The 12,577-nt window shown below is 41.5% G+C and overlaps 1 protein-coding gene across 3 annotated transcripts in view; it reads right to left on the bottom strand.

Annotated features, from left to right (window-relative positions):
* Nucleotides 1-12,218, bottom strand: part of cul3.L (cullin 3 L homeolog) — a 48,446-nt gene extending 36,228 nt beyond the window's left edge. For 2 of the 3 annotated variants that reach the window (XM_018261936.2, XM_018261937.2), the window contains exon 1: nucleotides 11,836-12,218. In XM_018261936.2, the coding sequence (XP_018117425.1) occupies nucleotides 11,836-11,901 (66 nt within the window). In that variant the 5' untranslated portion in view covers nucleotides 11,902-12,218. 3 annotated transcript variants of the gene reach the window in all.
* Nucleotides 12,219-12,577: the final 359 nt, after the last annotated feature.

Below are 12,577 nucleotides of genomic sequence, written 5' to 3'. Positions count from 1 at the left end.
GGCAAACTTAGGGGCGGCTGCAAATCTGGCGTTTGCACGGCAGAAAATAAAACAAACCTTGATAAATTCGCCATTTATTTTACACAAATTGTTACAGGTGTAAAAAAAAAAAAGGCAACAAAATTGGCCAGCGCTTTGCCGTGTAAAACAACAGTGTACTTTTTTAAGTGTTTTTTCTTAGAGTGACTTCAGCCAGAACTTACTTACAAAGGTCTGAAGAAGTGTAAAATAATGGCAGCAAATCTGGCGTTCGCACGGCAGAAAAAACATCTATTTATTTTACACAGCTTTTTTTTTACAGTGTTTGGTGAATTTCATTTTACAAAGTATAATAAATAGGCATCCAAGTGCCTTTAATCTCATAGCCCAAGATGTTTATTGCTGCATACCATTGCAGCTTAGTTACCATCAAGCACAAGCTACCGGTAATGTTTTTTTTATCACAGAGAAAAGGTCATTTGTACACAATTTACAATGGAAGATACATTCTATAATAAAACAGTACCTTGTAACTGATGGTAACTAAGATGCATAAAATTCTATGAGCTGTTTCTTTTTAAAGGACATTTAGGTATGGTGATCCAATTTATGAGAAAATCCCAGGTCCCAAAGCATTATGGATAACTTGCATAAAAAATAGGGAGGTACCATATCCAAGTGCTTAGCCGAACAGAATCTAAAAAATCGTGCGACTTTCTGTCACAAACAGGAAGTGAAATATTTTTGTCTTTATCACTTCCTGATGCTAATTTGCATATACAAATCGGGATTCAGTTTGCTATTCGACCAAGTTTTTCATTAAAGATAAGGCCAAATCCCAAAATGGTGGACTTGGTGCATTCCTAATAAAAAAATTAGCAAATCCATAATCCTAGTGTTTTGCTTTAAATTTTTTTAAAGAGTAATAATTTGGCCTATGTATTTTGCCATAAACAGGTTCTTTTGTTTTCCTGCAATATGTGCAGTACATGAGACGTAACTGAACATGCTGCAGTTTTACCTGTTGTTACAGAGGGCTCAGGTCAAGATAGACCCATTCTCTGAGCAGTTAGTTGCTACAGGTCATGTCCCTCAAGCCAGAAAGAGCTTGCTCAAACCTCCCGGTAGTGGCTACTAAGCACTGATGGAAAGTTAAGTTCAAGAGCAAATAAATAAAAGATGTTTGAAGTTTTGATTCAGTCAGAAAATAAAAACTGTGTAAATAATTAGGCTGTGCAAAATAAAAAATGTTTCTAATATAGTTAGTTAGCCAAAAATGTAATGTATAAAGGCTGGAGTGACTGGATGTCTAATAAAACAGCCAGAATCCAACTTCCTGCTTTTCAGCTCTATAACTCTGAGTTAGTCAGCGACTTGAAGGGGGGCCACATGGTACATGGTTTTATTATTGCAAAGAAAAGGGAAATCATTTTTAAACATTTGGATTATTTGGATAAAATGGAGTCTATGGGTTACGGCCTTTCACTAATTCTAAACTTTCTGGATAACATATCTCATACCTGTATTTATAAGCAACATTTCAAAGTTACATCAGTGCCATTCAGCAGTTCAATGACATCTAGCTTTGCTTCCTCACCTGAACATGCCTTTCACATCCATAGGGTGACCAATAAAAATTTAAAAAAAAAGATATTCCTGATTCCATTTCAAACACTAACTGGATAGGACCCATTAAAAACAGTCTTCTAAACCACTAATCCACATGGCACCACACATCTCTTCTGCATCAATGCTAAGTATGAACAAAATAATTTGTCCACATAAAACAATACCTATTTCGTATTTCAAATATCCTAACTTCCTCCTATAGCCATTTGGCACATTAATCATATCGGTACTAAAGGCAAGGCCTAGAAACATAAGAGTTACATTCCCGGCTGAAATCAAGCAAGTAACAAGCCAATCGAGTCCGCTCATAGACTGTACTGAGAGATAGCATTAAACTAAAGGTCAATGACCGTATCTGCTGTAAGTTAGTGAAATGTATACCTGACATTATCTGTCCTCTCCCATAATTCCCTGCTTACAGCCAGGGAGGAAGTGGGGGACTTGGCAACTGGGATACTGGGGTGTAGGGAGGAGCCAGCAGACAACATGGCTGTTATATGGGGGGAGGTATAGAAGTAAAGCTGCAGCGACTACACAGATAACATTACTAGAACACCTTTAATAAAGAGAATAACTATCATTTATTGGGGATAATAATTCATGTGGTAAATCCATTCGTAATGCGGATTATGAATGGACCATTCCTATAATGCTATGGAAAACAAACACGGGCCCCGGATATGTTCATTGCTTCAGAAGGTGGCATGACGCTTCCATGGGCAGGAGTACAAATGAAAACACAACTTCAGCCTGGTAAAGGCTTGTGTCACTCCAAACACAGTGCGACTGACGACTGGCTCTCTGTAGGCACAACCCCTAAAGGACAACTAATCTCTAAATGTCAATATGGTTAGACGTGCCATATTGTATATACTGAACTTCCAGGAACAAAGTTTCAGAATCTATATAACGATACTGATCCAGGCCTTCAAAATTGTGCCCCGGCCAGATGTTGAAAAGCTAAGCTTAGGGGTCATCGCTAGTGATTGCAGAAAACTGCCAAAAAAAGATGTTTTTTGACACATGACAACATTTTTCTCGCATTGTCGTCTATGGGAGAAACCAGGAGAAACATTTTGCTCGTCACTAGGATCGCAAATCATCAGGCTGAAAATTAGGTTCTCGTGACAAAAAAAGCTGATGCTACAGGGATGATTATTAAATTCTGATGCTAATTGCATTCGTTTATATGCTGCCATGCAACGAGAATATTAATGAATAATCTGCCTTGTACAGCAGCATCCCTTTCTTTCATTTATAGCCTGTACAGTGTGGCTCTGTAAAATGATTTTAGCATAGTAAAATGCAGCAAAAAAAACATGATCTAGGTAACATTTTAAGAAACTCTTGTTTCTCTGCAACGCTGTTAGAACTAGAATATACTCCTATCATCCCACACCAAACTATATATTTTATAAACCTATACCTCCTTGGTAAAGGTATACAGAGAGAATAAGAGATGTTTTATACAGCTATGGGACCTGTTATCCAGAATGTTTGGGAACTGGGTTTTCTGGATAATGGATCTTTCTGTCATTTGGATCTTAATACCTTAAAGGACCAGTAACATAAAAAAAAAATGTTTAAAAATTCGTTAGTGCACAACGAAAAATAAACACTAAGACAAAAGAAACTTTTAAATAGCAAAGCCTTTATTAAAAAATAACTTACAGAATGTCCACTTCCTGTCTGCTTCAGAAACGGCGAAAAGGCGACCATCCATCCTGCAACGATCAATTTCTTCTCCCTGGCTAGTCACTGACAGGCATTGCTTTCATCCACCTCCTGGTCTCCCGACGCACACTTCTTTCTGCTACTGTTGTGGGGAAGTGAGTTCGGCTGGAGGGGCCTCCAGTTGGTGGGAACTTTAGAACCAGCTGGATCGATGTGCAAAGTCCTGGGGTAGGAGCTGTAGTCGTGTCCCCGCTTCATGGCTGCTGCTTCGTGTCTGTGGCTGCTGCTCCCGCTGTGTGCTCGTTACTGGCTGCTGACACTGTGCTCCCTGCGCTGCCTCTGCCAAGCCATCGCTTGCGGTCCCAGCGCAAGCAGACACTTCAATACTGGTGCCGGCGGTAGTGCAGGAAGCGGAGGGGTAGCGGCTGGGGCACTGCACTCCCCTCAGGGGGGAAATGGTACAGACTACAGCGCAGCCGGCAGGGCAGTGAACACAGTCCGTCCACCAGCACTACCGCCGGCTCCAGTTCTCAGACTGGCCCCGGCGGGACCCAACCTCTCAGCTTCATGGCAGTTGGGGCAGTCACAGGTGGTAGCGCCGAGCTGCGGACTGCCCCGGCCTCCACCGCTCCCTGCCCCAGCCACTACCCCTCCGCTTCCTGCACTACCGCCGGCACCAGTATTGAAGTGTCGGCTTGCGCTGGGACCGCAAGCGATGGCTTGGCAGAGGCAGCGCAGGGAGCACAGTGTCAGCAGCCAGTAACGAGCACACAGCGGGAGCAGCAGCCACAGACACGAAGCAGCAGCCATGAAGCGGGGACACGACTACAGCTCCTACCCCAGGACTTTGCACATCGATCCAGCTGGTTCTAAGTTCCCACCAACTGGAGGCCCCTCCAGTCTAACTCACTTCCCCACAACAGTAGCAGAAAGAAGTGTGCGTCGGGAGACCAGGAGGAGGATGAAAGCAATGCCTGTCAGTGACTAGCCAGGGAGAAGAGATTGATCTTTGCAGGATGGATGGTCGCCTTTTCGCCGTTTCTGAAGTAGACAGGAAGTGGACATTCTGTAAGTTATTTTTTAATAAAGGCTTTGCTATTTAAAAGTTTCTTTTGTCTTAGTGTTTATTTTTCGTTGTGCACTAACGAATTTTTAAACATTTTTTTTTATGTTACTGGTCCTTTAAATCTACTAGAAAATCAAAAACATTAAATAAATCCAAAAGGCTGTTTTTGCTTCCAATGAGGATTAATTATTTCTTAGTTTGGATAAAGTACAACGAACTATTTTATTATTATTATAGAGAAAAAGGAAAATTGGATTCTCTGAATAAAATGGAGTCTATGGGAGACAGCCATTCCATAATTATGCGCTTTGTGGATAATGGGTTTCCGGATAATTGATCCCATACCTGTTTTTCCAAAAACAGGAGATAAAAATTCCCTAAAAGCAGTTTCCTCTAATTTTCATTGTATCTTTGAAAATAAGGCTGCATTTCTACAGATATTTCATCAATATTAATTATTAAGGCTCCACTGAACACAATAGACTGGGCAAGTCTTTGTTTAGACAACAGATGGCTGATAATAATCATGCTGAATATAAAAAAAATGTGCATTTTTATTTTTGGTATTTCTGGTCCTTCAATGATAAAATATAGTTTGGGGAATTAGTTTTAGTGCAGAGATATATTTGTAGCCATTTGAAAAACATAACCAGAAAAAGAATAAGTTCAGAAATGCAGCAATCTGGCATTACTGTAGCATGTGCATTGGGCCTTCTGGACACTTTTTTTACTAATAAAAACAAAAAACATAGTACTAAAGCTGGCCATACACGAGTCGGCATCTTATCGGCCCGTGTGTAGGGCCCTCCAATGGGCTTTCCCAATTGATATCTGCCCGAAAATCTGCCAGATGTTGGGGAGGAGCTTTCTGGATAAAGGATACGTGTATTTGGGTTTTTTTCTTGAGTACTGCAATGAAGTTACATTTTACATATATTACTATATCATTCATATGATTACACATTGTACAAAACATAATCAAATACTAGAAGGGGTGCCAATCATCTAAAAAAAATCTTTGCCCAGCCTGTACTCTGGATGGAGAAAACTGTAGACTTTTCTGAGAACCCCAACAGCACTCCAGTTTATCATGTTTTTTTGTGTACTCATAATTACTGCGTTCCTACAAAAGGGCTTGAAATGCACCTAAATAAACCTGTATTCTTAGAGACTGTGCGCGCACGCGAGACTGTGTGTGTGTGCGCGAGTGAGAGAGAGCGTGAGTGTGAGTGATTTTTAGTTAAATAGAATAAGAAACAGAATAAACAACTAAGACAAAGGCTTAGATTGTCAGCTCTGTGGGACAGGGTGCTGCTTATTCTTCTCTCTAACGCTTAGTACTTAAGTTTGAATGTAACTATATGCTGTATTTATTTATATGTTAGTATTGTATTTAGCCCTGCTAGTTAGTGCAATTTAAATAAAAAATACTATATACATAAATAGGAAAAATGCCCGTGTTGCAATGAAAGCCAAGAGCCAGAATACTGCAGCAGCACGATAAGCACCTCATCATCCCAGTTTATTTATCTCCAGCTCTAACCGAAGCTGCTGTACAGAGTGCAAAAATACCTTGACTCTTGCAACAGATCAGCGATTACACTGTACCACATTAATCTTGTGTTTGTTGTGTGAACAAAACTAAAGGACTGTGTTGGAATGAACAAGACAAGACTTTTATTCCAGATTGCTAAACTTGGAACTCAAATGACTTTGCATTACAAGCCTTAAAGGGGTGGTCCACCTTAAAGTTAACTTTTAGTATGTTACAGAATGATTAATTCTAAGCAACTTTTCAACTGGTCTTTATTTTTTCATTCTTTCCAGCTTTCACATGGGGGTCACTGACCCCATCTAAAAAAAACAAATGCTCTGTAAAGGCTACAACTGTTTTGTTATTGCTACTTTTAATCCATCTATTCAGGCCTTCTTCTATTCATATTCCAGTCTCTTGTTCAAATCAATTGAAAGTTGCTATGGTAATTTGGACTCTAGCAAGCAGATTGAAATTGAAACTGCAAACTGGAGAGCTGCTGAATAAAAAGCTAAAATAACTCAAAAACCACAAATAAAAAATGAAAACCAATTGCAAATTGTCTCAGAATACTATCTGTATCATACTAAAAGTTAATTGAAAGGTGAACAGCCCCTTTAAGAAAGCAGTATACTTCTTTCCTAAGGTCAATATATGTTTATGGGCTGTAAGAGGAGACTGGATCATCCAGCCGAAACCCATGTAAACACAAGCCAATTGATTATTTTGAACACAATAATTATTTTGCTACTGTCTTTGGAGAATACCAAACTGCACCATTGTTAACAAAAGAAAAGAAAAACAACTTTTTACATTTTTTTTTATATATCAGCTTGCCTCATTAAAACAACGATGGATACTCCCACTCATATAAATAAACCCAATTATGTAGAAAAATTAGATGCTTGCCAGTAGATGCCTGGTAACGAGAAACAAGTCTAAATTCAAAGCCAGAGAGCAGCACAACCAAAAAAAAAAGAATAAATCGAAAACCACAAAAATCGAATAGCGATTACCTGCAGATCATCTTAGACTACTGCCTACAATAAATCATTATTCATTTTAAACTGCACTACACCTTAAATATACAAAAGCCTATATGCATTTGACAATTGAAGCATAACCAGCTTCAGGCCATATAAGAATCAGTTTTTTAACTGATTCGGGCCCAACAGGTTGGATAGATGCCTAACTAGCTGGATCATCATAATTGTATGCCAAACAAATTCTCTTGACAATTATAACCACAATTCCTGATTCTCCACACAAAAATGGAGATCAGTATTTACAGCCAAATATATCTATTTATAAAGCGGTGTCAAAAAGGCACACAATATATTATTTCATGGACTGTTTACGGTACTTATGAATGTACCATATAAAAATATACAGATTTATACGGACGCTGGCTGTGCAGACAAACCTTTAAACACAAAAAGGGGCAGATTTATCAAGGGTTGAATTGAAAATTCAAATAGGGAGTTAATTCAAATTTGATTTGAGGTTTTTTAAAAAAAAAATGTTTTTAAAACTCAAATCGAATTCGATTCAAGTTTTTCAGGTCGATTCCATTCAGAGTTTGAAAAATTTTATTTCGTTTGGTCAAATTTAGAATTTATGGGCGTTTAGGGGAGTTCTTAAAAACTCATCTGAATTCGAAATTCGACCTTTGATAAATGTGCCTCAAAGTGTAGACAACGATCAAGTGAGTTATGAACTTTCCCAGATACAGTATGTCCACCTTGAGGTGGGAAATATTGGGTTGATCAAAACAGGGAAAAACAAACACACACTGTTGTGGAGAGCTCAATACTTCTGGGAAAAAAACACCTTTATTTGTAGTTTCAGGTGCTGTGCTGGAGAACTCAGGTCTGTCCCTGGGTCATATCCATGTGCAAAAAGAATTGACAAATATAGACTCTGCACACTATGGACTCATTGTTTGCACATGGTCTCTAATGAACTTATAGGCTTCACTAGGGTGATATAAATTATACACTTTTGCTTGCGATGTCATTTAAGGAAGAGGCGGTGCTTATGTCGACACCTTTTCCAGTAACTTTAAAGCAGCCATCTGGCCATGCCGAACCGGGTCGCCCCTAGTCCTGGCTGCAATCTAGATTAGCTGCAAAAAGGCCTCAATCACCTGCAATCCCAGCTCCCTAATGCATTATCACCATGACAACAGCTGTTCGAAGCACAGGAAGCTTTCTACTGATCGCAGCAAAGATCAAAATATTGAATCAATTACCTGCAATAGCAGCTCCCTAACGCGTCATCACCATGACGACAGCTGTGCGAAGCACAGGAAGCTTTCTACTAATCGCAACAAGGATCAAAATACTGAACAGTTGTTTTTGGTAAGCCTGAAATGTGTCCCCAACCCCTCATTCCTTGGAATTGTCTCGCTTGAAACTAGTCTGTGGTGCAAAAAAGGTTGGGGACAGCTGCTTTAAAGTTTTGAATAATTGTAACATTAGGCTTGATTCCTGAAGCATTGCCTTTCTCTATATTACACAGTGTACTACTGTGTAATTCTTTTAATAGGGATACAGGGCTTCAAACAGCTTCAACAAGCCAATGTGGCCATCACCTCAACCATTGCTGTGTAGCCCAGGGGGCAGCTATTCAAAGGAGAAAATGCTCAAGTTACACAGCAGATAAACTCTGTAGAACATAATGTTATCAGTTAACCACTATTCATCCTGTGCCATATAGCCTTTTTTCAATTTCCGCCATTGCTACTCAGCAGCTTGTTTATATGAACTATAATAGTGTTTCTGAAGCAAACAGATCACTTTTACCAGTGCAGGGCAACACTACATGATATTTTCATTACTTTAAAACACTTTCATTGTTTGGTGTTACTGTTCCTTTAAGCTGCCAACTGAAGGAGCTGAATCAGCAGCTAAAATCTGGCACTGTAAGGCAACTTACTTTAAGGTCTCTGCACAAGCAGCTAATAATTGGATAGTTTACTCATGCCTTTATATCTGTGCCCTCGGGTGATTTTAAGGAACAGACTGGGCCAGGTAAGAACATACCAGACAAGAAGTTCATTGCCTGACTATTCAGCTAAGAGTCCATAGTGATTGAGGCAATAGCTGGCAAAAGCATGGACTGCAGTTTCCCACCTTAAATAAATGACATAAACTGGATATCATCATGCCCGCCACTAATTTGTTCTGATGGAAGTGACTATACAGAGGCTACGTACAAAACTCATAAGCTTTAAGTGTAGGGTTAATCACCCAGTTGGATAATAGTCAGGTGTCAGTAACCAACAGCAAATAGCAAAAGGTCATTGCGCTTTCTATGCAATCAAAGCATTAAACCTGAATGTCCATTTAGTGATTGTTTGGGCTCCACTTTATTATTTTATGGTTGCAGTTATGCAAAAGCTAATGGGAGTGAAGTTGGCTATACAAGGACAGATTTATGATGCAGATTCAGCCCCTTCACAGCATGTTGGCAGTGTATCAGCCTGTGTCCATATGGGCCCTCACAGACAGACATACACATCCCAATGGCTCCCTGCTGCAGTCAAATTCTAAAAGGTCTGCTTTGGCCTCCATTATCCTGAGGGCCAACAATCAGATCAGCCATATATGACCCAACATATAGGTGGCTGTATAAGGCAAAAAGCAACTAATTTTGTGATCTCACCAAATGAGCGGAACTTTAGGTGAATGGCCAGCTTTAGTCATTGCCCAAACTCATTGGTCTGACCAAACATACTGTTCCATATGCAACAAGCTTAAACAAGAAGGAAATTAATTTTATACTTAGGGTGCCAAATGTTAGGAACCCCCAAGTGATTGCACCGGTTCTTCCAGGGAGCACCACAGAGCGATCCTCTTCTGCTTCTTCTTTCTTCTCGCGGCTGCGCAGTAGAGTGAAAAGCTGAACTTTAACAAAAAAACAAGCTTTTTCTTTCTACTGCGCATGCATCTGCCACAGGAACTTTGGAGAAAGAAGAAGCAGGAAGAGGATCGCTCTGTAGTGCTGACAGGAATAACCCCGGGCTGGTGCAGTTTTCTGCTGATAGGAGTAGCGGCCCGGGGGTCAGGTAAGTAAATACAATCACTTGGGGGTGCCTAACATTTGGCACCCCAAGTATAAAATTACTTTCCTTCTCCTTTAAAGGCAGCAAACGTTGGAGTGCTCAGCCTGTTCTAAACCTCTCTTAGTTTTCAGGTGCTGAAAAGTATACAGACACAATTGCCCAGAGGTTTGCAATATACATAAAGCCCAGACAAATGCAGCACACTTGAACAGTTTGTTTAGTCTGCTTAAACTGACTTAATGGCTCCAAAGAAAGGCAAACATCAAAAATGCAGCAAAGCTGTAAAAGGAGCTACAGGGCAATTGGCAGGAGTCAGGGTTGAAGAAAAAGAATAAATATATTATATATAATCATCCAGATACTAAGCAGTTTTATAGCTAGAGTAAGAACATAACTGGAAAATAAATATGAACTGACTTGTAATATACTGTGATCATTAACTGGGAAGAAAAACAAATATGCACCTGCATAAGTCCTGAACTCAGGGAGCATTATTTTAGGGTGAACACCACCCAAAATTTTCATATAAATTGTATATTTTGACGCAACTTTACAATATCAGTGAAACTTTTTCAGATAAAGTTTTTTGCAAATAAAACTGCTATTGAGAGCATTATCTGACTGCTGTATCCTCTCCTCTTTTGGACTCCTGAAACAACATAGTAGAAAGCAGCTGATTAACAGACCTGGGAGAGAACGGACTTGTGCAGCGTTGTTTTAAAGGTGGCCATAGACGTAACGATTATGTTCTTTCTTGGAAAAGATCTTTCCAAGAAAGATCGTTCGTTTCAATACACACGTGTAGAGCTGAATCGTCAGATATAAAGGTAGATATACAGGTAGAAACAATAGAATTGTAACTGACTATTGAGCACTAACAATGGCCGATGTTTGGATGCCTTCAAAGGCACCCGATCAAAATTTTTCGTCCAGCCCGATCGTCGAGCCGACCGATATCCAAATCTTCTGTCAATATCGGTCGGCTCTTTTCCCACCATACACCCACCGAATATCGTACAATATGATCTGTGCGTCTATGGTCACCTTTAGAGTCAGAAAAAGTCTACAAAAAGGGACCAGCATATACTGTATTCAACTGTGATTACATAAAGCTTTGATGTTTTTGGGTAGAATCGCCCTTAAACAAAAAGTTGTTTCAAGTTAGAAATCTGATGGTTAGTGACCTCATGAAGTGAAAGGAATTATTGTAGCGTGGGGGTCCAGCTGTCACTGAGATACTCCATGTATTGGCTATAGGACTGCTGTTTGGAAATTCTTATTTGTTTCATTTTAATGGGGGCTCACGAATCAATACATTGTTGATGGGAGTGCTAGGATGATGGGGGTGTTGGATGATGGGAGTGCTGGGATGAGGGGGGTGCTGGATGAGGGGGTGCTGGATGAGGGGGGTGCTGGGATGAGGGGGGTGCTGGGATGAGGGGGGTGCTGGGATGAGGGGGGTGCTGGGATGACGGGGGTGCTGGATGACGGGGGTGCTGGGATGACGGGGGTGCTGGATGACGGGGTGCTGGATGACGGGGGTGCTGGGATGACGGGGGTGCTGGGATGACGGGATGACGGGGGTGCTGGGATGACGGGGGTGCTGGGATGACGGGGGTGCTGGGATGACGGGGGTGTTGGATGACGGGGGTGTTGGATGACGGGGGTGCTGGGATGACGGGGGTGCTGGGATGACGGGGGTGCTGGGATGACGGGGGTGCTGGGATGATTGGAGTGCTGGGATGTGTGTGTGTGCTGAGATGATAGGTGTGCTACAACAGGAGCTGCAGGATGATAGGTTGGATGTCACTGTTACTGACACTTGCAGCCCGCCTCCTGTATTTACACTGACATCCATATGTGGACACAATTTCCTATGAGTCTCACCGGGAAAGCTCGGATCCTCATCTTGGTATCCTTCCGGCTGCCAGTGCTTTTGCCTAGATTCGACATGTTGGCGGCTATTCGCTCACACTCGGCCCCGGGGCCCCTCCTTGTCTCCCCCCGGCGGGTGTCGGTGTGAGGAGGCCCCGGCCTATCAGTGACCTGCCGGGAGCTCCTTTACAGCAGCCTGGTCTCCCTTCAATGCTGCCCCCGGGGCTACACGGGGGTCTAAAACTATACAAGCGCCCTGACACCCAGCGCTAACTAAACTCCTCCGCGATGGCGGACAAACATCCCTTTCCTAGCAAGGCCGGCGCGGGGAGGAGTCTGGGAAAGAGGGTGTGTGTCGCGAGACTTCAAACAAACCACGCCCCTTCCATTCCTAGAGGCCAGAGCGCTGTCACCAAGCGCTGCCCTCCCTCACAATAAACTTTATTAGCTCGCGCACACGTTGCTGCCCAGGCTCCGCGGTAGCGAATAGCGAAACAGTCCCTGGAACGTGGGCAAGTGACGTCATAAGGACGCCAGGAACGCACTTCTTAAGTGGAGGTGTTCCATATATTTACATTGCATTGGCTGGTACACATAAATGGGTGGCTTCTGGAATCTGTAACACAAACACAACCGAATTACCAGTCCCGTAATGGCTTCATTACTGCACAGCTTTATGGACTGGGTTACTATGTTTTCTGCAAAAAAATACCTGGTTTTCGATATTGGAATTTAATTCTCTATTGATATTATT

The sequence above is a fragment of the Xenopus laevis genome, chromosome 5L, assembly GCF_017654675.1.
Source record: "Xenopus laevis strain J_2021 chromosome 5L, Xenopus_laevis_v10.1, whole genome shotgun sequence".
Taxonomy (NCBI): Eukaryota; Metazoa; Chordata; class Amphibia; order Anura; family Pipidae; genus Xenopus; species Xenopus laevis.
This window is presented reverse-complemented; position numbering and strand designations above follow the sequence as displayed.